This window comes from Salvia splendens, chromosome 15, assembly GCF_004379255.2.
Source record: "Salvia splendens isolate huo1 chromosome 15, SspV2, whole genome shotgun sequence".
Taxonomy (NCBI): domain Eukaryota; kingdom Viridiplantae; phylum Streptophyta; class Magnoliopsida; order Lamiales; family Lamiaceae; genus Salvia; species Salvia splendens.
The window spans coordinates 9,117,658-9,143,303 of record NC_056046.1 but is presented as its reverse complement, the minus strand read 5'-3'; the positions used below and the strand labels follow the sequence as shown (position 1 = coordinate 9,143,303).

Genomic DNA, 25,646 nt, shown 5'->3' with positions numbered 1-25,646 from the left:
ATTAAATATTTGTTTTATTATTATTTTTTTGATATTTTTTTGGGGTTTGAGTCTGTATGTAGTGTGCAGAAGCAGCCATGAATGAACAAACATGATCATGATGGACGCGTGGCACCCTATCAGAGCAGCAACGACCACAAACATTTGATTTGCCTAGTCAATGATTATTGTCTTTCATTTTCATTTTTTATAATTATTTTAATAAATCTAGTTTGTTTTGTGAATGTTCACGAATTGAGTGTAATCGAATTAAATACGTAGGTATTTTTCTTTGAAATTTCCTCTGTGAGATTCTGGATATTTTTAGAGAAAAGCAAACAAGTGTAAAATTCAATGAGAAAATTAATGTCGAAGGAAATAAAGTATGTGTAGTGATGTATATTCCCTCCGTCCCACTAAATATGCAACATTTGCTTTTCGGCACGAGATTTTATTTAGTGTTGTTTTGTGAGTTAATGAATAAACAGTAAAGTAATATAGAAGAAAAAGTAGATAGAATATTGTTTTCATTTATATAAATATTTCATTTTTAATGGGACAAACAAAAAAGTAAACGTTTTATTTTTAATGGAATACTTTTTAGCTTTTTTTTATTACTATTTGATAGTGTCACTATCCTTTTTAATTATGGATAGAAAATTGGAAATACAAGTGTGGATTTTTGGATTGAACGTTAAGTCGTATAAATTGGCACTCCAATTTTATGTTTCACTTTTCTTTTCTTTTTTTTTTGTTTTGTTTTTAAAGGTAGTGATCCTCGAAAAGGGAATTTGTGCAAGGGATCGTCAATTAATTACGTAGGTCCAGATTTATTATGTTTTTAATTTGTTAAATATGATGTTTATCGTTTTTTTTAATCTTAGAATTCAAGTATAAGTAGTTACTCTTTAGTCTCTTTGCAGTTAGAAGTGAAAATAACAGATCATGATTTGATTTCTATGTAGTTTGAAAAGTTTAGGATTTAGATTTTAAATTAAGACGCGTAATAGGAAAAAAAAATTAACATGGAATTCATGACATGTAATAATGTAAAGAATGTTGTTTAAGTCGTCAATAATATTTTATTAAAGTAATAAGATTGAGTGAACGAGTCAAAAGAGAGAGAGAGCAAAAGGTCGAGGTCATTTTTATTTTATTTTGTGAGAGAATCCCGCGGTACACGTTTTATAGTAGAATTTTAATTAATGATTCTAATTAATGTTGTAATAAATTTACTCCCTATTTATTTAAGAGTTGGGACTACGGTGGATTTTTGTTTATAGTTATGTCGTAAATGAATTCATTAAACTTTAATAACATGTTTATTTAGGTTCCTATATTTTTACATTTAAAAATTTTGTACATTGAATTTTGTAAATGTAACTATGAATATGATCATATGATAACTCATATTTATAGTGATAACCTAATAACCGGAGTCAGTGGCGGAGCCAGAGATTTCATAATGGGGGGTCCAAAATTAAACTTCAAAAAAAATTACATAAATTAAATTATAAGGTTCAAAATGTAAAAGTCAAATGCAATCACATCATAACATCTGTCTTCTATTCTTCATCTTCTGAAACCGCTGCATAATAGTTTCATTGGTAACTTTAACAAACACATCCTTTTCGATGTAAGGAACTAAGCAATCATTCAATAGTTGGTCTCCCATGCTATTACGTAGAGAAGTCTTGATGATCTTCATTGCTGAAAAGGCTCTTTCTACTGATACAGTGGCAACTGGTAAGATCAATGACAACTTAACTAATGAATAAACCATTGGAAAAACTTAATGTTTCCTTGTAGAAACCATCTTTTGAGCAAGACCACTGATTCCTGATATTTGTGAAAACTTTTCATCTATGCGCACATCGAAAATAAAGTTCTCAAGTTGACTTTTAAGCTCGGACAAAGCAACTTCAGAAAATTCATAAGGATAATACCGTGCAAGACGAAGCAGCTTCTCCAAATCAAATGCAGAAAATAAATCCCTAGGATCAAAACATGACATGCATAAAACTAAGTCTGTGTTGACTTCATCAAAACGTTGATTCAACTCTTGAGCTTGCAAGTCAATAACAGAACAAAAGAGCTCAACTCGATAATAGTAGGGATTCTTCATTTTCTCAGCTCTACGTCTTCCTTTTTTTCGAGCTACAAACTCATCTTCCATGTCAAGCACCGTAGTCCGTAGCCATTGAATTACATAAGCTATCTTCTTTCTCCCCCTTTGAATTATTATTGCAGCCAAACAAAAAAACAACCTATGTAGAAAAATTAATTGAATTATATTTGAGTTTTGAATATACCTAGTTCTAGTTTACCAGATTTCAGACTTGGAACGGCAGAATGAATACGCTAAATTCAGACTTGGATTGGAACGGCAGAATGAATACGCTAAATTAAGAGGCACGATTCATATATATTTTGCTGAAACCTATCTCTAATATTATATTTATTATAAATTATAATTATTGTGAAATTACTAAAATACCCCTAAGTTTTTTAAGAATTAGTGTGGGGACCATGGGCCCCCCTGGCCCCACCCTCCCTCCGCCCCTGACCGGAGTATCATTTTATGTACGAAAGCATTTTTGGTAAATATGATGTTTATACTCAATAAATTATATTCTTTCGGCATGTATAAAATGATACTCATTACATTTCATAAAGTTTGTCTCATTTTAACATTTTCATCTATCCCACAAAGCTTGTCCCAATTGGAATCTTTCAAAAAATAGACATTAAATACACACTTCCATTTAATACAAAGTCAAACAATTTCTTAGAGCATTCAGAATGGGGCGCCCTATACTTCGCCACATCAGCATTTTTTCCTCCACCCCATCCACCTGCAGTGGGACGCCCTATAGCCCACCCTATAGTTTTAACTCCTATTTTGTATTTATTTTTTATTTTTTATGTTTGCAAATACATCAATTACCAAAAATAAATGTAAAAATACCACAAATTAAAGATAAATCCTATTATTAGTATTTATTTTTTATATTTTATGTTTGCAAATATGGAAAATCGTCGGAATTTATTATTGAATTTAGAGAGAAATTGAGTTGGGGAAGAGAGTGGAGTGAAAGGTGTAAAATGAAGTAAAAATTTGGTGATATATATAGAAGAAAATATTAAAAAAATTTAAAAAAAAGGAAAATGTGTTGCATCGTCCGGAACCCCGCAATAGGGCGGAGGATAGTCCGGAGGATGCAAAAATTGCATGATCGTCCGTGGGCGATGGATAGGGCACGGAGGATGCAAATATAATATCTGAGTTGAAAATAAGTTCAATGGGATATAGAAAGTCAACAATAATATTTGTTGGCATTGATAAATATTTACAAATTCATAACAACTTCAGCATTCCTCAATCAGTAATAGAATTATAGAAAAAGCTCCAAAATTAGGACATGTATAATCAAAGTTTTATTTACTAAAAAATCATATGGAAGATTGTGGGAAACAATTAAAACGAACATATATGGCCCTGGCCGGGGCCCACCCAAGAAAAAAAGACTAACATTTAATTAAATACTAGTAGTATGCAATTTTCTTAATGTGGGTAGTATTTATTTACCAAATGCTCTAATGTGGAGTAACTTCTTAAATGTGTATATACTTTTATTTGATTTAATTTTGGAGTCATGAATTTGCCAGTTGTGGAGGTCAAACTTTTTCAACGGCAAAGATCTTCATTGCTAATAGTACTATGACAAACAAATACTATAAAGCTGTTTAAAAGATAAAAACACTTTATTGATTTACACTTTCTTTTTTCTCCATAATAATAACTTCAAGTTTTTGTGATAATGTCTATATTTTTATTTATTACCACATTCCAAATTTAAGAACTACGACAATGGTATTTTAAAGATATCTTAATATGGGCAGGACATACTAACTTTTATACTACTCCATTTCTCAGTATAATCGAACATTAAGGTGGCATGCAGCAGTTATATTATAGTAGTATCTTCCTTTTAAAATATCTTTCTTTTTAATAACAACCATCTAAAGAGATGATCACGTAATATTAATTTTTAAGGAATATAAAAAAACTATTGCCTAACACCGATATCTATCAATAATTCAAGACATAAAATATTTATTTCTGCGCAATTAATAACTTCCCCTTCAAATATTTATCCTTTTTTAACTGCATATTTATTGCATCTTTATCAGACAAATTCGTGTGGACTTTGTTGGCCTATTTTAGATACATATGATAGATATGATTCCATTTAAGTTGATTTTCTACATATGCGTCTAAAACTTTTACGTGCGAATGTGAAATAAATTAGCGTTGCTATTTGTGTATATCATGATTTAATTTTATATCATGATTTACCGTATACCGTAAATAATGGCATACAATATATTTCAAAATTTTGGTGTTGATATGTTGTAGTATATTTAAAAATTCATACGGTTATCATACGCGAAGCATTTGATAAGATTGCAGTAATTATTTTAATTAATTAGCATGGCAACTTAAAAACAACTTAAATTTAGGCAAAATCTAATGTGCATCGTGTCAGTTTAGATAGCACTAATTTTTATTGGATCAATTCCACTTTTTTTCAATTGATTGATGATGTCCCTTCCTAAATTTTTATTGTGAATAGCACTTTATTAATTATAAAATGGGACACAATTGTTTTGGCCGATTAACTATGGATTTATTTTGTTAACCTTTTACCATAAGAAACTAAAAAATCCAAAATAAAAGTCAAAGTTGCCCTCTTATTCTTTCCTTGTTGTCATCCACTATACTCTATTTTTTTTATTTATACAACTTTTTGAAATTAAAATAGACTAAACAACTTGTTTTATTTCAGTTAAATGTAGTAGACATGATTTTTTTAGGCAATCATGGCTGTAAATGAAATTGACATGTTATGGACAGTTGGGAAATTCAAATAAAATCCAGATACAGTCTGAATTTATTCATCATTTTATCGAAATATAACAATTCAATTCAGATACACAAATGTTTAAATAAATACCAAATCAGGAAATGCGACAATAGTGTATGCGACACACCATATGGGTATTTAATATTTATGTACTTTTTTGGCTAATTGACAATGATATTCCTAAAGTCTAAATTAGTAGTAGCTAGATTTAATTTATTTTCGTAGATAATAATACTCCATATTTTTTCAATCCGATTTCACACTCTGAATGATCATTATCATGTGCCTCACTACGAATCTTTCTTCAACAGAACAATATTCTTTCCCAATTAGTTAGCTTTAGTTTCTACTACAAAAACAAAATTCAAAAGAAAATAAAATATTGTCTTGTTTAATTAAAACTTAGGTGGGATATCTGATGACACAAGATAGTGATTAAACATTAATTAATGACTTTGTAAGCTAATCACTTGGCATGTTGCTTTCATGGTGTCATAATGGCACCTGTCGCTGTCGCCCAAACTTAATCACAGATCTTAAACCTTTGACATATGGGAGTGGGTTAATAGTCAATTATCAATTAAAGGGTTTAATCACATCTAGATTTTTTTTGCTCTTTTTTATTTTAGGCAATTTCTTGATTTTATAATGTTTTTTTTTGTGTGTGCTTGAAGTGGGGACCACCACAGGCCATCTAGTCATTTTCATAGAAAATATCTGAAGGTTTGTTACTGGTAGAAGATTAGGCAACCTTGGAGTTGGTGGGCCCGCTGGAATTTCAAGGTTCTTGAAATTTTAGTAACATTACTATGGGTTTTTTCTAAATATAATATTTTATTGTGAATGTTGTAATTGCATAAATTCGAATAAATAAAGTGTTATTTCGGATGACTTATCCTTTCATGGATATTCCAGTATTTACATGTTTGATAATAATTTAGAGGAATAATGTTCAATTTTGTGCCTTTTCTTCTTTTTTCCCCTTTTCTAGTATTATTAGACTTTACCCCCTTTAAAAAAGTAGATATCAAGGCGGCTTGTTTTTATCTATAACAATTTGGTTATTTAATAATATCTTTTTGGTAGTACCAATAATGTAGATTTTGCCTGGAAATGATCGTAGAGTACATAAAATTACAGTACCTCCTAATTATTAGTAATATTCAATCTAGGAGACAGAAATAAAAATCTTGCTGATGAATAATAATTGGGTCCTTTTAGACTTAAAAGGGTCTGCCATTTCATTATTTCATTGAAATCCTTTAGATTTTTGAAGGGGGAAATAATTATTGCAATTCAAATTGACATGGGGATGGAAAATTAAAAAAGAAATGCTGGAAAAGTGTGGATAGCCTTTTTTCGAAAATATTTAGGAGTACTATCTTTTCAACATTTCATTGAAGATGCGTAGAAAATATATTCTTGCAATTTATTTCCAGAAGGTATTTTTGTTTTTCGTTTCCCCACAAGTTGAATATTTCACAGAAATAGTAATATCATATAAATTCTTTGACCAAAATAAAATTAAATCGTAGCCATTATCATTTTTTAATATGGGCAGAAGCTTATATTAGGTCCAACCGTCCAAGGGGACCATTTGGCCCCCAAATCTTAACTCATAGTGTGATTAAACTTTAAAGTTTTCTGTCTCTTCTCTGTAGTACTAATTTTTCTTTTATATTTAGGAATAGATTGAAACTACAATTATTGAATATTTTCCTTGTTGAATTTGTCAATGTTGATTGTGAATCAAGATCGAACAAGAACTAAGCTAAGGCTTTTTAAGCTTTGAAGAATGTACACTAGAATTACCGAAGGTAAAGAGAGAGATCTTATTGATGATCAAGAATGAGTGTTGTAACAAATCTCAACTGATTACAAAGCTACTCAAGCTATCTATATACAAGCTAAGATGAGTGAATGATGATTCACATCATCGGTTGTAACCGAAAGTGAAACTGCCACAAACGGCTAGTTTCCTAACTAACATTTGAACTCTCTCTTATCCGTTGCATGTATCCTCACCATATGCTTGCATGTGCTCCATGCTCGTTGATATGCTCAGCCATGTATCCTCAACAATCTCCACCTTGGCTGATATAACAATGATCAGAAATCTATCACATGCAAACCTACAAGTCTGCAGCAGTACTCGAACTTTTCCCTTGCTCAATGGTTTAGTGAGCTTGTCAGTCGGGTTGTGTGCAAGCCGGGTTGTGTGCAGTGTCAATCTTCACTACCTTAACCCTGCCACTCTCTACTTCGTCTCTTATAAAATGTAGCCTGACATCTATATGTTTGTTGCGTTAATGAAACATTTGATGTCTAGCCAAACACAATGCTCCATTGTTATCACAATGGACTGTTACTGCACTTTGCTCGATTCCAAATTCCGAGATTAAACCCATTAGCCACTTGCTTTCCTTCACAGCCGATGTCAGAGCAATGTACTCTGCTTCTGTTGTTGAAAGACCTGCCACATCCTGCATATTTGACTTCCAACACACAGCTGAACCGAACAAAGTGAACACATATCCAGTTTGAGACCTTCTTGTATCTAGGTTGGCCGCATAATCTGAGTCACAAAAACCAATCAGCGCTTCTTGCTCATCTCCACCTTCATCAGTGAACAAAATAGCCATTTTATCAGCCCCTTTCAGATACCTCATGGTCCATTTCAGTGCATTCCAGTGCTGTCTTCCAAAATCTGACATATACATACTTGTTGTACTTATAGCCTGAGCTATATCTGACATAGTACATATCATGAGGTACATTATACTCCCAACTATGTTAGAATAAGGGATTAGCTCCATCACCTTCATCTCAATCTCATTTTCTGCCTTCTGCTCATTTGACAACTTAAAATGTACTGCCAATGGTGTTGTTGTGCTCTTCATATTTTCAACCTTGAATTTCTTCAAAATCTTCTAAATGTAGTCAGTTTGAAATAACCATAACTTTTTTCTGGCTTCTATCTCTGACTATATCCATCCCAAGTATCCTCTTTGCAACTCCAAGATTTTTCATTTCAAAAGCTGCCATTTACTGAGCCTTTACTTTGCTGATATCATTGACATCTGACCCTGATATTAGCATATCATCTACATAAAGCAGTAGATATACAAGAGCCTTATTCCCTTGTCTCTTTATGAACACACAATTGTCATAAAGTGATCTGCAGAATCTCAACTTAGCTAGACTTTCACCAAATTTTAAGTACCATTACCTGCTACTTTGTTTGAGGCTTTTCTTGAGCATACAAACTTTCTGCTCTGAGCCAGGAACTTCAAAGCCTTGAGGCTGAGCCATATATATAGTTTCTTTCAAATCCCCATTCAAAAAGACTGTCTTTACATCCAGTTGCTCCAACTCCCAATCTTTCTTTGCAGCCACTGCCAACAAGACTCTAATGGAATTGTGCTTCACTATTGGAGAGAAAACCTCGTTGAAATCTATTCCATCTTCTTGGTTAAAACCTTTTGCCACAAGCCTTGCCTTGAATCTGATGTTTTGAGCCTGAGTTGATTCAATTTTCATCTTGAAAACCCATTTACAACCAATAACTTTTCTGGACTCATCATTCTCAACCAGAATCCATGTTTTGTTGCTAATCAGTGACTCCAATTCTTCTTTCATTGCTTAATCAATTGTTCCCTCTTTGGACTTCTCATAGCTTCCTCATAAGACAAAAGTTTTGAGAATTCCAGTTGCTCAGCTATGTGCAGAGCATAAGAGAGCATATGGTAATCAAAGAACCTTGCTGGAGGTTGCACATTCTGTCTCCTTGGTCTATCTCTTGCCAATTGGTAGTTTTGAGGTGTTGATAGCCCTTGCTGAATGTCAATATCTGGCTGCTGACTCTCCTCAACTTCAACAGGATCAACATCAGTCTCCACCTCAAACTGAGTTTCAACTGCTCTATTTGCAGAACTGCTCCCAGCTCTAGTTTCTTTTGGAGCTTCTTTGTGAAGAAGAGGCATTTCATCATCCATAAAGACTACATCTATGCTCAAAACAATCTTTCCATTATTAGGATCTATACACCAAAGCTTATAACCTTTGACACCTTTGGGGTAGCCAAGCATTATGCACTTCACAGCTCTTGCACTGAGTTTTCCCTACTTCTTGTGTGCATATGCCTTTCACCCAAAAGGCCTCAGATTCACATACTCTGACTTTCCTCCATACCATCTCTCATCTGGGATATCACCACCTATCCCTGAGGCCGGGCATTTGTTTATCAAATAAGCTGCAGTTGTTACTGCCTCAGCCCAGAAATGCTTCTCCACCCCAGATGAAGACAACATGCATCTAACTCGCTCCATAAGTGTCCTATTCATTCCCTCTGCCACTCCATTTTGTTGTGGATTAGCAGGGTCTGTCTTGTGCCTCTTAATTCCCTTCTCATGACACAAAGTATCAAACTCTTTTGACAAATATTCAAGCCAATATCAGTTCTCAAGATCTTTGGTGAAATTCCTTTCTTAGTTTCCATTTCTTTGCACCAAATTTTGAAAGTATTAAATGCATCAGACTTTTCTTTCAGCGCATAAACCCATACTTTTCTAGAATAGTCATCTATAATCGATATATAATACTTCCATCCTCTCATACTCTTCACTGGTGCAGGCCCCCAAAGATCTTAGTGTATATAATCAAGAGGTGAGTTTGAGGTATGTTTACCTGTTGGAAATGAGAGCTTCTTGGCTTTCCCTAGCAAGCAGTCCTCACATGGCTGGAGTATTTCATCTGAACTTGCATCAATGGCCCCTTTCTTTATGAGTGCCTTCAATGTTCCCTCAGCTGCATGGCCTAACCTCAGATGCCAGCTTCTGAGATCAGAGCTAATTGCAACATTAGACTCTCCAGTTATCACAGTTGCTTGAAGATAGTAAAGACTTCCCATTCTATGAGCAAGCATCTTCACCTCGGAGCCTTTGCAAACTTTCATTTCCCCATTCTCCGATGTGAACAAATAACCCTTCCTTTCAAGAGTTCCAAGTGAGATCAAGTTCCTTTTCACATCTGGAATAAATCTGACCTCGGACAATATCCTCACAGAACCATCAAACATTCTCATCTTGATGCTGCCGATTCCTTTGATGTTACAAGAGATATTATTGCCTAGAAGAACAGATCCTTCGCAGCTCCTTAGATCCTGAAACCAATCTGCATTCGGGCACATATGAAAAGAGCAACCAGAATCCATGATCCAAGAAACTCCTTCCCTTTTATCCATAACATTCATCACCTCAGAGGGTTCATCACCATCAATGCTAATAACGTTGCTGTTTGGCTGACTTTCAGCAGCCTGCTTTCGCTTCCACGCGAAGCAATCCCTCTTCAAGTGTCCTGGCTTTTTACACCAGTGAATGAGCGCGTTTCCTTGGCTCCATTTGCATCAGGCTTCGGCTCATCAAACTTTTTTCTTGAACTTTTTCTTGTTGAACTTCTTTATGTTGAGGGATTCAGCCTGTGAATCTGGGCGCCTAACAGCTCCCTTCTGCAGCTCCTTAGCCATAAGAGCGGCATGAACTTCGGCCAACGTGATGGATTTGTCTCGGCCATAGAGGATTGCATCCCTCATTTGATCGTACGAACTCGGCAGAGCATTAAGAACAAGAATTGCCTTATCTTCGTCGCTGATCTTGACATCAATCGCCTCAAGATTATCTACGGACTTACTAAAATCCTCCATTTGCTCAACAATAGACTTATCTTCGGCAAAGCAATAGGAATAAAGCCACATTTTCATGTAGAGGCGATTGGCTAAAGATTTAGCCATATAAACTTCATCAAGTTTATTCAAGATCGCGCCGCGGTCTTCTCACCCTGCACTTCACGCAACACCTTATCTCCAAGGCACATAATCACTGCGTTGTGAGCCTTCAGCTGCATCTCCTCGAGCTTCGCATGTGCCTCCTCATCAAGCGCATGCCCCTTCCCCTTTTCCTCTGCTTCTGTCGTAGATAAAACCGCAGCCAAACCTTGTTGCACTAGCACCGCTCTCATCTTCATCTTCCAGAAGCCGTAATCATTCTTCCCCGTGAACTTCTCCGCCTCTAGTCGTCCCGCCATCGCAGCAATGAACGATCAACAACACGATTCCCACAGACGGCGCCAATTGTTGATTGTGAATCAAGATCGTACAAGAACTAAGCTAAGGCTTTTTGAGCTTTGAAGAATGTACACTAGAATTACCGAAGGTAAAGAGAGAGATCTTATTGATGATCAAGAATGAGTGTTGTTACAAATCTCAACTGATTACAAAGCTACTCAAGCTATCTATATACAAGGTAAGATGGGTGAATGATGATTCACTTCATCAGTTGTAACCGAAAGTGAAACTGCCACAAACGGCTAGTTTCCTAACAAACATTTGAACTCTCTCTTATCAGCTGCATGTATCCTCACCATATGCTTGCATGTGCTCCATGCTTGTTGCTATGCTCAGCCATGTATCCTCGACAGTCAATTGTTATTATTCCAGTTTTTAAATTTTTTTAGGGATTATTCCATTTTTATGAACCAACACTGAGCTTCGCCTTTTTCACATCACTCGAGCTGATGTTAAAAACAATTTTTAAGATATTAGAATCAAGTTAAATATAAAAAATAATAATAAATGTCAATATAGCCTAAACCATAGTAGTACTCACGAAAATAAAATTTTGATTTGTTTTTTATTAACCTAAGTATATGAAAAAGGAACAGATCAACATCCATTATTGTGTAATTTGTTAAATTAGTGATGTTAACAACAATTCATGAGGTACTAGGGTCAAAACAAACAATAAAGTAAAAAAAATGCTAATGTAGGCTAAAAATAAACAATAACATAAACAAATAATAACGCTAATATAGACTAAAGATGATATTACCTAAGAAGCTCAAAGAAGATTAACGAGTTAACTCTCTCTTAGGACCATTCAAATAAAAATAATTCTTACTGATCTGAGAATCGACAAATTATATAGCCTACATTTTCCTCATCATTCAAGAAAGGCATTCTTCGAAGTATAAGCAAGATTGGCTTGATCGGGTCAAAGTACGAATGCTGTAGTATACTACACCGTATATACAGGACGAGCAAAAAAGCCCTAGATTAACTCACACTGCGTTGCATACCGTATTTGGCAGGGAGTCTAACAATCAAGATACAAAGCATATTATGCGACTCTCAAACAGTATCAATACAGAATACTTGATGTAGTTCGATTGTGAAGGCGAAAAAGGAATAGTGGCTACCGCGAATGTAATTCCATGGTTCCTGTTAGTCAGCCTATGGGTTGCCCGTCTCACTAGAGTCTACAATAGACGATGAAGATGGTGATGATACTGCCTTCCCTTTAATATCTGATGCTCCTGCGCCCGTTTTCTTCTCACTGCCTGATTCTTGTAGGTGCTGGAGCTGCCATTGTAGATACTGAAAGCATGTACATGAAATTTCACATCATAAAGGTGCAGTTAATTTATATTAACTGGGTCCAGAAAAGAGTGGTGTAGTGATCGACATATAAATTTTAAAGCATGTGATATCTAGTCACATTTGCTCTCTGATAGCTGCTTTCAAGTTTTGAGATTTCTATAGGGACAGCCATATTTGCAGTGGTAACTAAGATGGTTTAATCATGAAACAAGATCTTAGCAAGAAACAGTATTTATATAGTATTATCACATCCTTGACCTTGGAAATCATTGAAGCAATAACTTAATCTTAAAAAAATGGTAGCTTGAAGCAATTTATCTCAATAATGTTATTGTTCAAGCCCTCCACAAAGAAAGTAAACATTGTATTTGACAGGAAAATAATGTTATATATACCTCAATCTGGCGCTCAATTAATTTTACTTTTATATCCTGTTGAGAGGCTGATGCACTATCATTAGCTGTCATATTGGGGCCGGAAGGTCCAAATGGTTGAGGAGGTACGGTATGTCCAGGCGACCTGCAATAGTGGAGATAACAAATGCTAACTATTTGCCATATTCATTTTTCCTGTTAGAGAACACTTGCAGCCTTGCAGGCAAGACTACCCACGCAATCAATATGATTCCTCCTCATAAGTGGTACAAGTGACATTCCAAAAGCAATGTGTCGCTCAAACTATAACGCAATGTACGGTCTATGACCTTATAATAGCCCAAAACACGAAACAATGAAATTCTACAAGTCCAACATTCAGAAAAAAAAACATGAATTTCCATGCCTCACAGTTTTGACTACGAAGCAACAGTGTGAATAAGAAGCTAATAAGAACTATGGAAGAAATCTAATAATTTGTAAACAGTAAAACAATGCATACCATGCTAGAGTACTTGGAGAAGGATACACAAAAGACGTCTGATACATAGATGCAGCAGAAGCAGCAGCTTGGAGTCTAGCCTGATGCTGACTGATATTACCATTTGCCTCACCAGAACTGACAGAGCCTTGAGATGATGTACCAGTAGCGCTAGTTCCTGTACCCACTGAAAAGTTAGTAAGTGGTTTGTAAAGGTTCATTGCATTCCTTCATATGAAGCATAACCAAAAGATGGCACCATATTTTTCTATAATAGAATCATCACCAGTAAGCTTCATTGATCCTAAATTGAAACACTGAGAAATGCAGAAAAGTCTAACCAAATGCTCAGTGCTTAACACAGATGAAGCTCTATTGCTCTAGCAAGGGATAGTAGGAGCTTAACAACACAGACTCAAAACATTATACCTTGTTGTTGACCACCAGACCTCGTTCCAGTAGTACTCATCCCATGTTCAGGTGGTACAACAGGTGCTCTGCATGTAGGGCATGTATTTTGTCTTTCTAACCATGACCTGAGGCAGTGGACATGAAAGAGATGCCCACATAGAAGTTTCTTTGCAGTAGTCATCTCCTCTCGGCAAATAATGCAGGTTGCATCACTCCTGAAAATCAAAAGATGTGAAGTAGAGTAAAAGTAGAAATCCAGCTAGTTCCACCAAGCAGTAAATAACTCACGAGTTGATCTCTTCAGATGTTGCATCAGGGAAACGATCATTCATATTTGAAGTAATCTTCCGATAGCGTAGATAGTCAGCAATACGGATTTTGAAGTTACGGAAAGTCTCATACAGTTCCCGTATCAAGTGAAGAGGCACACCATAGTTCCTAAAGAAAGAAAATAGCAAATTTGATATCACTGAACATCTTTTGAATAAGATTGCACTAAGAAATTTTGATATGAAGCATCCATGTTACTTTTACTGATTAGCCAACCATAACACTAAGCTAAAAAGTTTTAAATCAATAGAAAATTAAAGCTTAAAATTTTCTTACACAAAAATGACGAGGAAGAAACACATGTACATAGTCAAGTGAAGCAAGTCTCGAGCAAGCTCCAAGTAAAAGGTGTAAACAGCCTTCTTCTCCCATTGTCCATCCATAAGCATGTCACTGACATAGAATATATATTTCAAAAATGTTGATACAGTTGTTGTGGCCAGTATCATGTACCTGAGAAAGGAAATGTGCACCATAACAATACAGATTAGAAATAGTATTCGAGCCATAAATCAAACAGAATAAGCCACTGTCAGTCAACAAAAAAACTTACTCGAATGCAAAGAAAAGTGAAACTGAAGCCTGTTTGGTTTCCAAGATATACTTGATTGAGTTGTAGAGAAAGCTACAATCAAGAAGGAGAAGGAATCCCATGAAAGATACAATTCGGATATGAGCTAGCTTAGGAACAGATGGAGTCGTTTCAATGTATTCAACTCTCTTCTGGGCCAACCAATGCAAAGCTTTGATCAAAAGTAAAGCAGTAACCATCACTATAAATGAAACCGAAAAATCTTGTCTAAAAATAGTTATGGCAAATAGTATTTCCATGACTTCCCGCCATGACTGCTCATTCAGCCTTTCCACTTCTGCTTCTCGTAACTTGCCAAGGAAGATCTTCTTTGTTAATTGCCACAAAATGCACATAACTACCAGGCCCATATTTAAAAGTAGCACCAAACTGATCTTTGAAGTAGAAAGGTACACCATTGCCGGATAAAACTGGCCTCTGCTACTAAATGCATGATAGATAACAGCCAGTGTAGCTATTAAACTAATCCCTCCATAAGTTTGCAGCCTCATCATTTCGCTCTGTTCCTGCCAATCACATTCACACAATCAGGCAAACTTAAGTGGAGTATCAAAATCTAAAATCTCAATTTCGACAATTGCGTAAACTTCAACTAACATATGGGATGTATGAATCTTTATTATACATATGGGATGTATGAATCTTTATAATACCTCATTTATTATCGAATTTCTCCTAAAAAAATTCTTATACTCCACGTATAGGATAAACGTCACCACGTACACAATACATAGACAATAAGGAATTGCCGATAGCATCACAGCACGCATTCACAACCAACCACATTCAACAAATTAGGCAAAACCATGTGTAAAGTACAAACAGATGGAGTACTAATTATGAAAATAAATAGATAAATAAACCAGCACAACACTGAACATTGTTAAATTAATCCATTGTTTCCCCATCATTCAGCTTATTTCAGCCTTAATCACTAACACCCGCGCTCAGGTACAGCAAACAGTGGAAAAAAAGTCAGATGTGTGGAGATTTTTCCAAAAACAGCCCCATCAGACACTCAAACATCAATTTGGGGGTTTCCGGTAGAAGAAAAAGTTAAATTAGAATTAGGGCAAAAGTGTATCGATGGATCTAGTGCAGAAGAAATCGAACTAGATATTTATATGAGGAAGCAGCTAAAAGAATGAAATAGAAAATACAAAAAGAAGAAGAGAACTTGAAATCGGAGGCGGAGACGTACAGGATCGCCGCCGATATCGGGATCGTAGTTCGGGCAAAGCCTTTGAAGTCAGACCTCTGATATGACGTGTTTACATAACATAACAGTATTTACGATTATATAACTAAAAGAAACACACTGGAAAAATTGTGTAAAACACGGGATTTTTTTAATAAAGTACTTACTTTTTTTTTCCTTATACAGGGAGTAGTAACTAGTACGTACTACCGTCCTTAAATTCTTTCTTACTCCCTCCGTCCCAAGCTACTCGCACTTATTTCCTTTTTGGGCGTCCCAAGTTACTTGTACTCTTTCCATTTTTAGTAAAAATTTTCACCTACAGCCGTCATTTTTTACTTTCCTATACACTCATTCCTTAACCTCCGTGCCGAAAAGGAAATGAGCGAGTAGCCCGGGAAGGAAGGAGTATTATTTATTAGAGCATCTCCAATGCCGGCGTCAAAATCGCGACGCCGATTTTTCGCCGCCGCCGGTTCTGATGCCGAACCATTGGAACCGGCGTCGGCGAAATCGGCGTCAAAATCGGCGTGGCCATGCCGATTCGCGCGATGACGCCGGTTCCGACGCCGATCCTCACGGCGCCATTGTGGGTCCCGGATCGGCGTCAAACCGGCGTCAGATTTTATTTTTTATTTTTTTTCTTTTGAAAACACTATATATACGCGCTTTGAACGTCATTTTCATTCGCACCGCTTTGAAAACCGGCGTTAGTTTTTATGTAATTTTTTAAATGTAATTTTTTTAATGTATTTTTTTAAATTATTATACTTTTTGAAATTTTAATATTATTATTCGAATTTTCCGTATTTGTCTCGTAAATTAAATTCCGTATGTTGATACGAGTGTAAATTAAATTATATAATTGTTATTAGTGATGTGGATAGGTAGTGTGAAGGCTATGTGAGGGCTATTTGATGTCCAGTTGATGTGGCAAGCTGATGTGACAGGAGAATTGTAGTGCTGATGATGTGGCAGTGTGAAAGCTATGTGAGGGCTATTTGACGTTCAGTCTTACTGGAGATGCTCTTAATAGCAGTGTATAATCTTAGAGCTTCTAATTATTTCAACCAATATAAAATCAATATAATAAGTTTGAGTACTATGTACTTATATTCGAACAATTTTAAGTGTCTCGTATCGCTGAATAATTTCGGAGCTTCTTATTATTTCTATCAATATAAGTAAATTTTATAAGAATTTAAGTATAATTTTGAAACAATTTGTGAGTCTTGTATCGCTGAATCTAGGGTAATAGTCTTTTCCATAACCATGCACAAAATATTAGTATCCACTCCATTAGCTTGAAACTGATACATAAAATTTACTAGTATCCACTCCATTAGGTTGAAATTGAATACTCCTTCATCCCATTAAATATATAACATTTGTTTTTCGGTACAAGATTTTATATAGTATTGTTTTGTAAATTAATGCAGAAATAGTAAAGTAAGAGAGAATACATAATAGGGACACTATTGTTTCCATATTTAGAAATGTTTCATTTTTAATGGGACAAACCAAAAAGGAAAACGTTTATTTCTAATGGGACAGATGGAGTATTAAATTGGATTTAGATTTACTGATGGACGTAGGGGTGTCGAAAGGGGGTACCCGCGGGTATCCGGACCTGATTTTGCGGGTACCTAAACCAGAAAAGTTCAATATTATACTACCCAATCACGACCCGTATAGTTATACGGGAATCCCGATACCCGCATCGAGTTTCCCGTACCCGCGGTTGCGGGTACCCAAACCCGTTGGCTGTAAATTTACATGTTTGTAATTCCAAAATGAATTTTGGGATCGTTGTTACACTATGATATCGTAGTTGTGTTTTTATACTTTGCTATGTTTGCACAATTTTCAACTATTAACTATGCACAAATGTGGTGATTTCTAATCTCTTACTTATTGATAATATGATTAGAATAAGAAAAACAAAAGAAATACTCACCTTAATTAGAGGAGAAGTCAGGCAGGAGATACAGTAAGGAATAAAGTTTATCTAGCACTATATATTTGAAACTAATTAACTAAAATAAAAAAAATGAAAATCCTAACCATAAAAATACCGTCTCCCTTAAACGCTCTCTCTCTCTCTCTCTCTCTCTCTCTCTGCTGCACCAGCAGCTGCCGCCCACTCCACGCCGTCCAGCCGCCGCCGGAAAATCCGTCCCTCTCCTTTCTGTTACAGGTAAGTCCCCTTCCCCTTTTCCCCAATCAATTAAGTTTTATTCCAATCAAGAGAAAATCATAGAATTGGGATTTGATTGAGGAATCTACTGTGAACTATATGTCATGGAATCAATATGAACTGGCCACTAAGTGGGCGTGGATATTGCAACTGTTGATTGTTCGTTTCGAGTCCATCCCTTGACTGGAAATTTAAGCTACCATGTCCAACCATACTCCAAAAATGAGTTTTGGTGTATAAATCTTCTCCCACCATACACCAAACTCAAACCCATTTTTGATGTTTTTTGTGAACAACACCAAATATGGTAAATTTTGAATTTGGTGTAAATGGTTGGAGTAAAACTACTTTTTGGTGTGACGTATACTCTAAAATGGGTTTGAATTTGGTGTAAATGGTTGGAGATGGTCTAATTTCCAGATTACTTATTTCATACACTTCATACTAGTTCATAGCCGTGGTGGTTTCACCCAAATCTTTGAAATTTAGTACTAGTTCGCAACATTTCATTGAGTTCGTATTTTTTTAACATAACTTTGAAAGCAAAAGCGTTCACCTGCAGTAGAAGGTAGGGTTTGGACCAAAATGCTACTGGAAATTGCGGTTTACAGTTCAATTGGAATTGTGATCATGTGTGTGCGCTCTGTTCTCCCCTCGAAAAATTAGCCTTAGAGATACATTGATTGAATGCTGAATGTAGCGTGGGCTGCCATGGGCACTGAGCTATCAGAGGAAATCAAAACGCTTGAGGAATTTGTTGAAGGGCGCTTGAAACCTAATCTTGTGCGTGCTATTGCTGAACGGTATTTCTCATTTCCATCTTCCTCATTTCGTTAATGCAACTGATTCTGTTATTACTTTTTCAACTTTTTTGCATACATGTCTGGTAAAATCAGTTCAATATCAAGAAAATTTTCCTTTCGTTTATGTTATGTGGCGTACGAAACATCTTTTATTGCATAAGAAATATTAGTCCAAAAAGAAGTCTCAAAATGATTGATATCTTCTGCTACTTTTGCAGGGACAAGGTCTTTGAGCGGCAGAAGACTTTGTATCCTTTGTGATTGTTTAAGATATTACTCTTTTATTGGTCATTTACATCTATGATTTCAGGCTAGAAGAGTATTTTTAGATTAATTAGGGTGTTTAATAAAACGATTTTAGTACTTTAAATGGTTTAGCTAGTTTATTTATAAATTTGCTTTTCTTAGCCTGGTTGCCGTAGCTCTGACCTTAGAAAAAACATCGAGAATCTGAAGAAGAATACGGTGACCAGTATGAGGACACTCGTCAACATTGGCGCCGAAATCTACACGGAAGCTGTAGCGTAAGCTCACCATCTTGTTAGTGATTTGAGCTGTGACCGCTGCTATTAAGTTTTCCCTAATTGTGGCCACGGCCACATAAATGTTTGTATTAGAGCTGAGGGGCTTGATGTTGGAACTATTAAAATTTATTTGAATAGCTTTTAGATAGTCTCTGACTCCTCTAACATGTTAAATAAAACTGAATTACACAGATAAATGTAGAAGTAAAGCGAAAGGGAGATGACAGAAAGTACTTACTACTATGTCCCTGAAAATTGATGGATATTATGCTTTTGAATTTGCAGATGCCATTAACTTGAATGGTTTTTTATTGAAGCTGGGGTTTAGATTAATAGCTTCTTATTATCTGCATATTTGCAGGCCAGATACTCGGCATATATTCGTTGAGGTAGGACATGGATTTTATGTGGAGTTTACATGGGCTGAAGCTCTGAAGTATATAGCTGAAAGGGAAAAATTACTATCCAGGTATGTCATTGTCTAGTAAAATGGAATCAACCTAATGTGTGTATGATTTGTGAGCCACTTATAAACATAGGTTACTTGCTTGCTGAATTTTTGTCAACAAATGTCTGTGACTTTCTTCAGGTCTCGATCTAGAGACTTCAATTAAGGAAAAAGGATCCTAAACTTGCATATAACATCTAACATTTGTTTGAAAAGGAAAAGGTCCTAAACTTGCTTCAGTTCTCTGCTTGCTTCTACCACTGAAGTCGACTGCCTCGTTTTCTCTTTACGTGTGTGTGTTTTGTTATTAGTCGAACAGATAACAGAAGAAAAATCAGATGTATGTAAATTGGATGGAATACGTTTTATCCACTAAAACTAGTGATTGCTTGTTCTCTCAAATTGAAAAATGGTGTTTATTGCTTCTTCTTTTTTTTGGGGGGGGGGGGGGGGTGAGGGTGGTGCATAAGTATCCTGGATTCATGATGTTTGATTGTTGTCATGTCTTGATCTTCACTCATTGAAATCTTTTATGAACTTGTTGAATGTTAATGAGCAAGGAAGCTAATTTTCAATTGCTTTTGTAGGCAAATAGAGGAGTACACTGGCAAAATTGGAGCTATAAAAGTACAAATCAAAGTGGTAACTATGCAGCCTCTTTCTCAATATTTCCAAGTGTTACATTTGTTTATACGCAAAACTAAAACATGTTTGAAGAAATTAAGGTTGGAGAAATGAGATGACCTCGTCGTAACCTAATATATTGATAGTTTTGATAACTTCATTAATTGTTCCATGCAGGCATTGGAAGCGATAAGGAAATTACTCAACATACCAGATTCTGAGCTATAATCTATACGCTATTCAACATCAAATTGTTCAGAGTTACTAAGATATTTTGGCATAAAAAAAAAGTGAAACATGATTTTGATTGTGAGAGAAATTTAGATAGGAAAAGACTAGTCTTTGAAGGAGAAATGGAGAATGTATTCTGTAAACACCTGCCATATGCCTTTCCTTTTTCTTTTGTTTTTATCATCAAGGATCTATGTTAATTTCCTGCTGACGTGCTCAACCGTGCCAGTGAATTTTAATCATGAATTGATGATAGTGTGAAATTTTAATTTATTTTTCGTGTCTAATTTGTTAATATGTATAGATTTGAGTTTGACTAAAAAGCATGGGAGAATATTAGGTAGAATAACAAGAACATCTTGCAATAAAAATATTAGTAGTAACTACTTAGTGAAATTGTTTAATCAAATTTTTAAAAAATAAAATAAATTACACTTTAAAAATAAAAAAATTGTTCTGTTCAATTTTTAGAAAATTAAACAAGATGACTGACCTAAGTAGACTAATATCATATAGTCGATTTATGCTCAATCTAAATTACGACATTTAGATATTCTGATGCGTGGACATTTTTGTACACATAAATAAGATGTGGGGTTATTATTGTCAACCTCTAAATGTGGGAAATTTTATTAAATATTTAAAAATGGAATTAAGTCAGAAAAAAGTATGAGCTGCAATAGTTGTCTTGATCATACACAGCTGCACACTAGTACCGTTTTCTACATATGAGTTGATTGATTTGTAATTTCAGTTGCGACTTGAGATTCTCTGTTTTATTACTACTGTCAAATTCATTTAAAAATTTAATGAAAAAAAGACAAATATCGAAAATAGAAGAATAACTCTTCACGTTTGTACAAACACAGTTTTGCTCGAATTTTAGTACCCTTTTTATTTTCCTTTTGTTCAAATAGCAAAATAAAATTAAAGAAATAAATAAACAGCAAGAGGTCATCCGTAATGCTGTCTCTTATCCGTCTCTTAACCGTCTCATCTCTTAACTATTCATAGACCCCGCTGTACTTTTTACTCCATCTCTTAACTAAGAGACAGCACCTGCAACCCTCCATCTCTTATCCGTCTCTTAATCATCTCATCCCTTAACTATTCATTCAATTTCATTTTTTATTTTTATTTCCAACAAATTTAATTAATAAAAACACAATTCATTAAATAAAATAAAATTACAACTTAAAATTCTAAAAAAATTAAAAACCTCATTAATAAAATCCTAAAAAAATTAAAAATACATAATTTAAATATAAAAAACATATTTTTTATGATGGATTAATTTGTGGGAATGATTTGATATTTATAGAAGTGATTGGAGGCTTAAAAAAAATAAAAAAAATTATAAATTTGCAAAAAAGCCTATAAACGGCTAATATATTTTTTGGGTTTTTTTTTAATTTTTGAATTTTTCCTAAATTTTAAAAAAATTAAAAAAAAATATTTTTTCGGATAAAAACGACGCCCACTCGCGGGTCGGCGAGTGGGCGTCACGGACGAACCGGAGCTCGCCACGTTGCCAACGCGCTTGACGAGACATCTCGCGAGCTGTCCCTCTGATACGGGATGGAGGCGGAAGGCTGCAACGCCGTCTCTTATCCGTCTCGTCTCTCCGGGACGAGATAAGGGACGGCTAAGGAATGCGTTGCGGATGGCCTAATGACGCGTGACGAAGTGGGGCCCACGGACGGAATCTCGTGCAGTGCGGCGTACGGGAATCGCGTAGTCCCCTTGCATCCATGGTTTTGAATGTCATCTAACAGCTTATATTTATCCAGAGCTGATTTTTGATGCCTCGTGATTGGTGATGTACTGCACCAGTACAGCAGCGAAAAGGAGCTTCTACGGCAAAAGGAACAATACCCGTTTCGCGATTTGTCGTTGCCGGTTGGGAATTTCATTTTTTTATGTTCTATAATGGATTAATTAAGTGTTGTTCATGTTTGATTCGTTCATACTCCCTCCGTCCTTACGTAGATGTGTTTCTTTCGGCACGAAATTTAAGAAAAATTATGTTAAGTGAATTATATAAATAAATAATGAAGTAATAAAGAAAAGGTAGAGAAATGAATAAAGAACAAAATAAGAGACAATAAAAGATGTTACTCCCTCTGACCCACAATAAGAGTCACTCGTATTGTGGGCACGACTTTTAAAAAATGTACTCCATCCGTCCGTCATTAGAAGTCTCATTTGAGTTCAGCACGAGTTTTAAGAAATATAAAAAAACTGGGTGAGAAAAGATAGTGGGATGTGAGGTCTATTTTTATATATTAGTTTTATAATCTAATGTGAGTGAAATGAGTTAGTGGAAAGTTAGGTGTATCTACCATTTATAGTAAAAGTGAATCGAGACTCCTAGTGGCGGACAAACTAAAATGGTAAACCGGGACTCCTAATGGCGGACGGGGGGAGTAAAGAATAGTGAGTTGAAAAATTTAGTGGAATATGAGACCCACTTTTTAATATTGGTTTTATAATAAAATGCGAATGAAGTGAGTTAGTGGAATGTGAGACCTACTTATCATTTACAGTAAAAATAAAAGTGTAACTCTTATTATGGAACGGACCAAAAAGACAAAGTGTAACACTTATTGTTAGATGGAGGGAGTATTTTTTACTTAAAAAGAATATGACTTAGCTACAGTGGAACAATCTAAAAGAAAATACAGTACTATATAGGGAGGGAACACCTTTATTTTGTTTTTCTTTTTGATCATACTTATTGCAGCAAAAAGGTGATTCCGTCTCCTTGGCGGCCCCCACACTCCGGCTCACATCATGTGAGGGGTTTCTATCATGGTACACAGTAGCCCGTTAAGGGGTGAGGCTCTAACCCACTGACTGACAGACGCCCATTTCTCGAGGCCTCACACTTGTGCCTGAGATATGGAAACAACTACACGATAGCAACACAGGCTCATTATAGCAAGATCTGTCCCTCCGTTGTCAACTGCTCTGCCCATGCTGACATTTTGTTCCTACTTATTAATAGATGTATCGTGGAGTGGATAAAACTTTGTCAATATATATAGATATGCTTGTGATAAAAAAATGTTGTTTGGTGTAAAAAATAGAGGGTGAAAAAATAATTGAATGTATTAATAGAAAGAGAAAAAAGAAATTGAGTAATAATAAAAAAGAAAAAAAAATACTACTATTAGTTAATGTTTACTATTTCCTCTGTCCCATAATAGATGACATAGTTGGAGAATGACAAGAGATTTTAGGAGATGTTGTTTTGTGTGTTAGGTGGAGAGAGAAAATAGTACTTAAATTAATGTGTGAGAGAATTTTTTCCAAAAAAGGAAATGTGACATCTTTTGTGGTACAACTAAAAGGAAACTGTCACATCTAATATGGGACGAAGAGAGTATTAAATAATATACTTCCTCTGTTCCCTCATATTTGAGTCATTTTTCCATTTCAGGAAGTTACCTCATAATTGAGTCATTTCTATATATAATAACTTTTTTCTTTTCTTACTTTATTATCTCTTACTTCATTCACTTTTTACTTAATTCTCTCTACCTATTTCTTTTTCTTACTTTTTTTATCTATTTATTTAACACACTCAACATTCTTTTCTTAAACTCTGTGTCGAAAAATTTCGCCTCAACTATGAGGGAACGGAGGGAGTAGTAACATCTATATTGTGGGAGGGTAATATATTGCATTGCTAATATTGAAAAAAAAACATAATCATATCAAATTATATGAAAGTACTATCACCGAGCCACAACATCTTGGATGCTAAAAATATATCATATACATTGTCACATAGTAATTCAAATGTCAATAAATGAGAACCACTTGTTATAAGTATAGTACTCCTCCATATGAGAATGAACGAAACATATATGAAAATCTGGAAAAAATGGATTTGATATGCTAAAATTGTACAAACTCACTTTTATAGAGTGCATAACCACCTTATATATATATATTCGACTAATAAAAATGTACTACTAATAATAATATGTATTTTCGTGTGGAATGATTTATAACCATTAGATCAACATATTTTATGGATATTAATTGGTGTATATGATTTGAGTCTTGGTTATTATTGGGTTACCCATATTCGGTATAGAGTAAAGTTAAAATGAATGAAAGCAAGGACATACTGGTTATAATTGAAGCTTGCATACAATTGGGTCCCCTTTTATTTGCAGAGTTCTCTGAGCATACTGTAAAATTACATAAGAAAGCTAGAGACATAATAAGTTGTACAAACCTATAATAAGTGAATACAAATAAAAGGTAGTAAGAGAGAGGGCAGCATACCAATTTTTGGACAATAGACAAAAGGGGAATTCTTCCATTTCCTTCTCTCTTTTTTGCCTTTTGTCTCTACTATATTAATCTTTTCTTTGCTCACTAGTCATTTCTCCAAATTCATCAAATTTCATGTTAATCAGTTTTTCACCGAATATCAGCCAAATTCAGAAAACAAAATTTGTGGGATCCAAATTTTGTTCAATCTCTATACAAATATAAAAGGTTGTACTACTTACTCTCTTTTATGTCCGAAATTTGAAACTCATTAATTTAAAAAATTGATTGCATATTATATATGTATGGGGTTGTCAATTTATGAAAAATGGAGCGTATAAATGAGGGCAGAGAGCTTTATAGTCAGATCAACTTTTTCTTGTGACTTTATCTCTGTTTCATTCTTCAATTCTGAGCAGTCTTCGTCTTCAACCAATGACACATTCTGTGTTGCCCTCTCTCTCCTCCAGACTGCAGTTATGTGACTATTCAAAATTTCGGGTGCTATCAAAAAGGATTCTTTTGCCTCAACAAGACCTAATTTGTAGAGACCTTCTGCTTAATACAGTATTTGAGTGCACAGATCTCCATAACTCCATTCATGTCAACTCCATTATGCTCTATTGCTTGCTTTAGTTCCATCCATTATTGCACACTAAATGCCAAATCACCCATCCATATACAACTAACATACAAACTTTCTATCTTTTTCACTGACATCCACCCTGTTTTGCATGGAGGGTAATATCGTACTTTCATCCTCTCAATATTCTTCTACTACAACTACTCCCTCTAATGAATGCAATC

General features: G+C 35.0%; 2 protein-coding genes across 5 annotated transcripts; one reads left to right on the top strand and one right to left on the bottom strand.

Moving 5' to 3' along the window:
* Positions 1-11,921: 11,921 nt before the first annotated feature.
* On the bottom strand, positions 11,922-15,883 carry LOC121769552 (ERAD-associated E3 ubiquitin-protein ligase HRD1B-like). 2 transcript variants are annotated; one of them, XM_042166399.1, is made up of 8 exons: positions 15,729-15,883; positions 14,489-15,033; positions 14,212-14,388; positions 13,894-14,043; positions 13,624-13,820; positions 13,216-13,372; positions 12,735-12,858; positions 11,922-12,336 (listed from the first exon to the last, which is right to left on the bottom strand). In XM_042166399.1, exons 2-8 carry the CDS (start codon positions 15,019-15,021, stop codon positions 12,193-12,195), a joined length of 1,482 nt encoding a protein of 493 aa, XP_042022333.1. In that variant the 5' UTR covers positions 15,022-15,033; positions 15,729-15,883; the 3' UTR covers positions 11,922-12,192. The 2 variants fall into 2 exon arrangements, with proteins under 2 accessions (XP_042022333.1, XP_042022334.1); XM_042166400.1 differs by having other exon boundaries at positions 14,489-15,027; positions 15,729-15,861.
* A 1,906-nt stretch (positions 15,884-17,789) lies between these two features.
* On the top strand, positions 17,790-20,825 carry LOC121769284 (protein UXT homolog). 3 transcript variants are annotated; one of them, XM_042166034.1, is made up of 7 exons: positions 17,790-17,922; positions 18,623-18,725; positions 18,944-18,973; positions 19,148-19,249; positions 19,611-19,718; positions 20,285-20,339; positions 20,499-20,825. In XM_042166034.1, the coding sequence occupies exons 2-7, from the start codon at positions 18,634-18,636 to the stop codon at positions 20,547-20,549; spliced, it is 438 nt and encodes a 145-aa protein (XP_042021968.1). In that variant the 5' UTR covers positions 17,790-17,922; positions 18,623-18,633; the 3' UTR covers positions 20,550-20,825. The 3 variants fall into 3 exon arrangements, with proteins under 3 accessions (XP_042021968.1, XP_042021967.1, XP_042021966.1); XM_042166033.1 differs by having other exon boundaries at positions 17,792-17,922; positions 18,485-18,725; XM_042166032.1 differs by lacking the exon at positions 17,790-17,922 and having other exon boundaries at positions 17,933-18,725.
* The last annotated feature ends 4,821 nt before the right edge of the window (positions 20,826-25,646 follow it).

What these genes read in the sequence shown, in the direction of transcription:
- LOC121769552 (XM_042166399.1), bottom strand. Translation starts at nt 15,021, where the DNA reads ATGATGAGGCTGCAAACTTATGGAGGGATTAGTTTAATAGCTACACTG. An exon ending in GTCTGGTGGTCAACAACAAG is followed by an intron (nt 13,373 to 13,623) that starts GTATAATGTTTT and finishes CAGTGGGTACAG; the next exon opens with GAACTAGCGCTACTGGTACA. An exon ending in TCTCCAAGTACTCTAGCATG is followed by an intron (nt 12,859 to 13,215) that starts GTATGCATTGTT and finishes CCACTATTGCAG; the next exon opens with GTCGCCTGGACATACCGTAC.
- LOC121769284 (XM_042166033.1), top strand. Translation starts at nt 18,610, where the DNA reads ATGCTGAATGTAGCGTGGGCTGCCATGGGCACTGAGCTATCAGAGGAA. An exon ending in GTGCGTGCTATTGCTGAACG is followed by an intron (nt 18,726 to 18,943) that starts GTATTTCTCATT and finishes CTACTTTTGCAG; the next exon opens with GGACAAGGTCTTTGAGCGGC. An exon ending in ATCTACACGGAAGCTGTAGC is followed by an intron (nt 19,250 to 19,610) that starts GTAAGCTCACCA and finishes GCATATTTGCAG; the next exon opens with GCCAGATACTCGGCATATAT.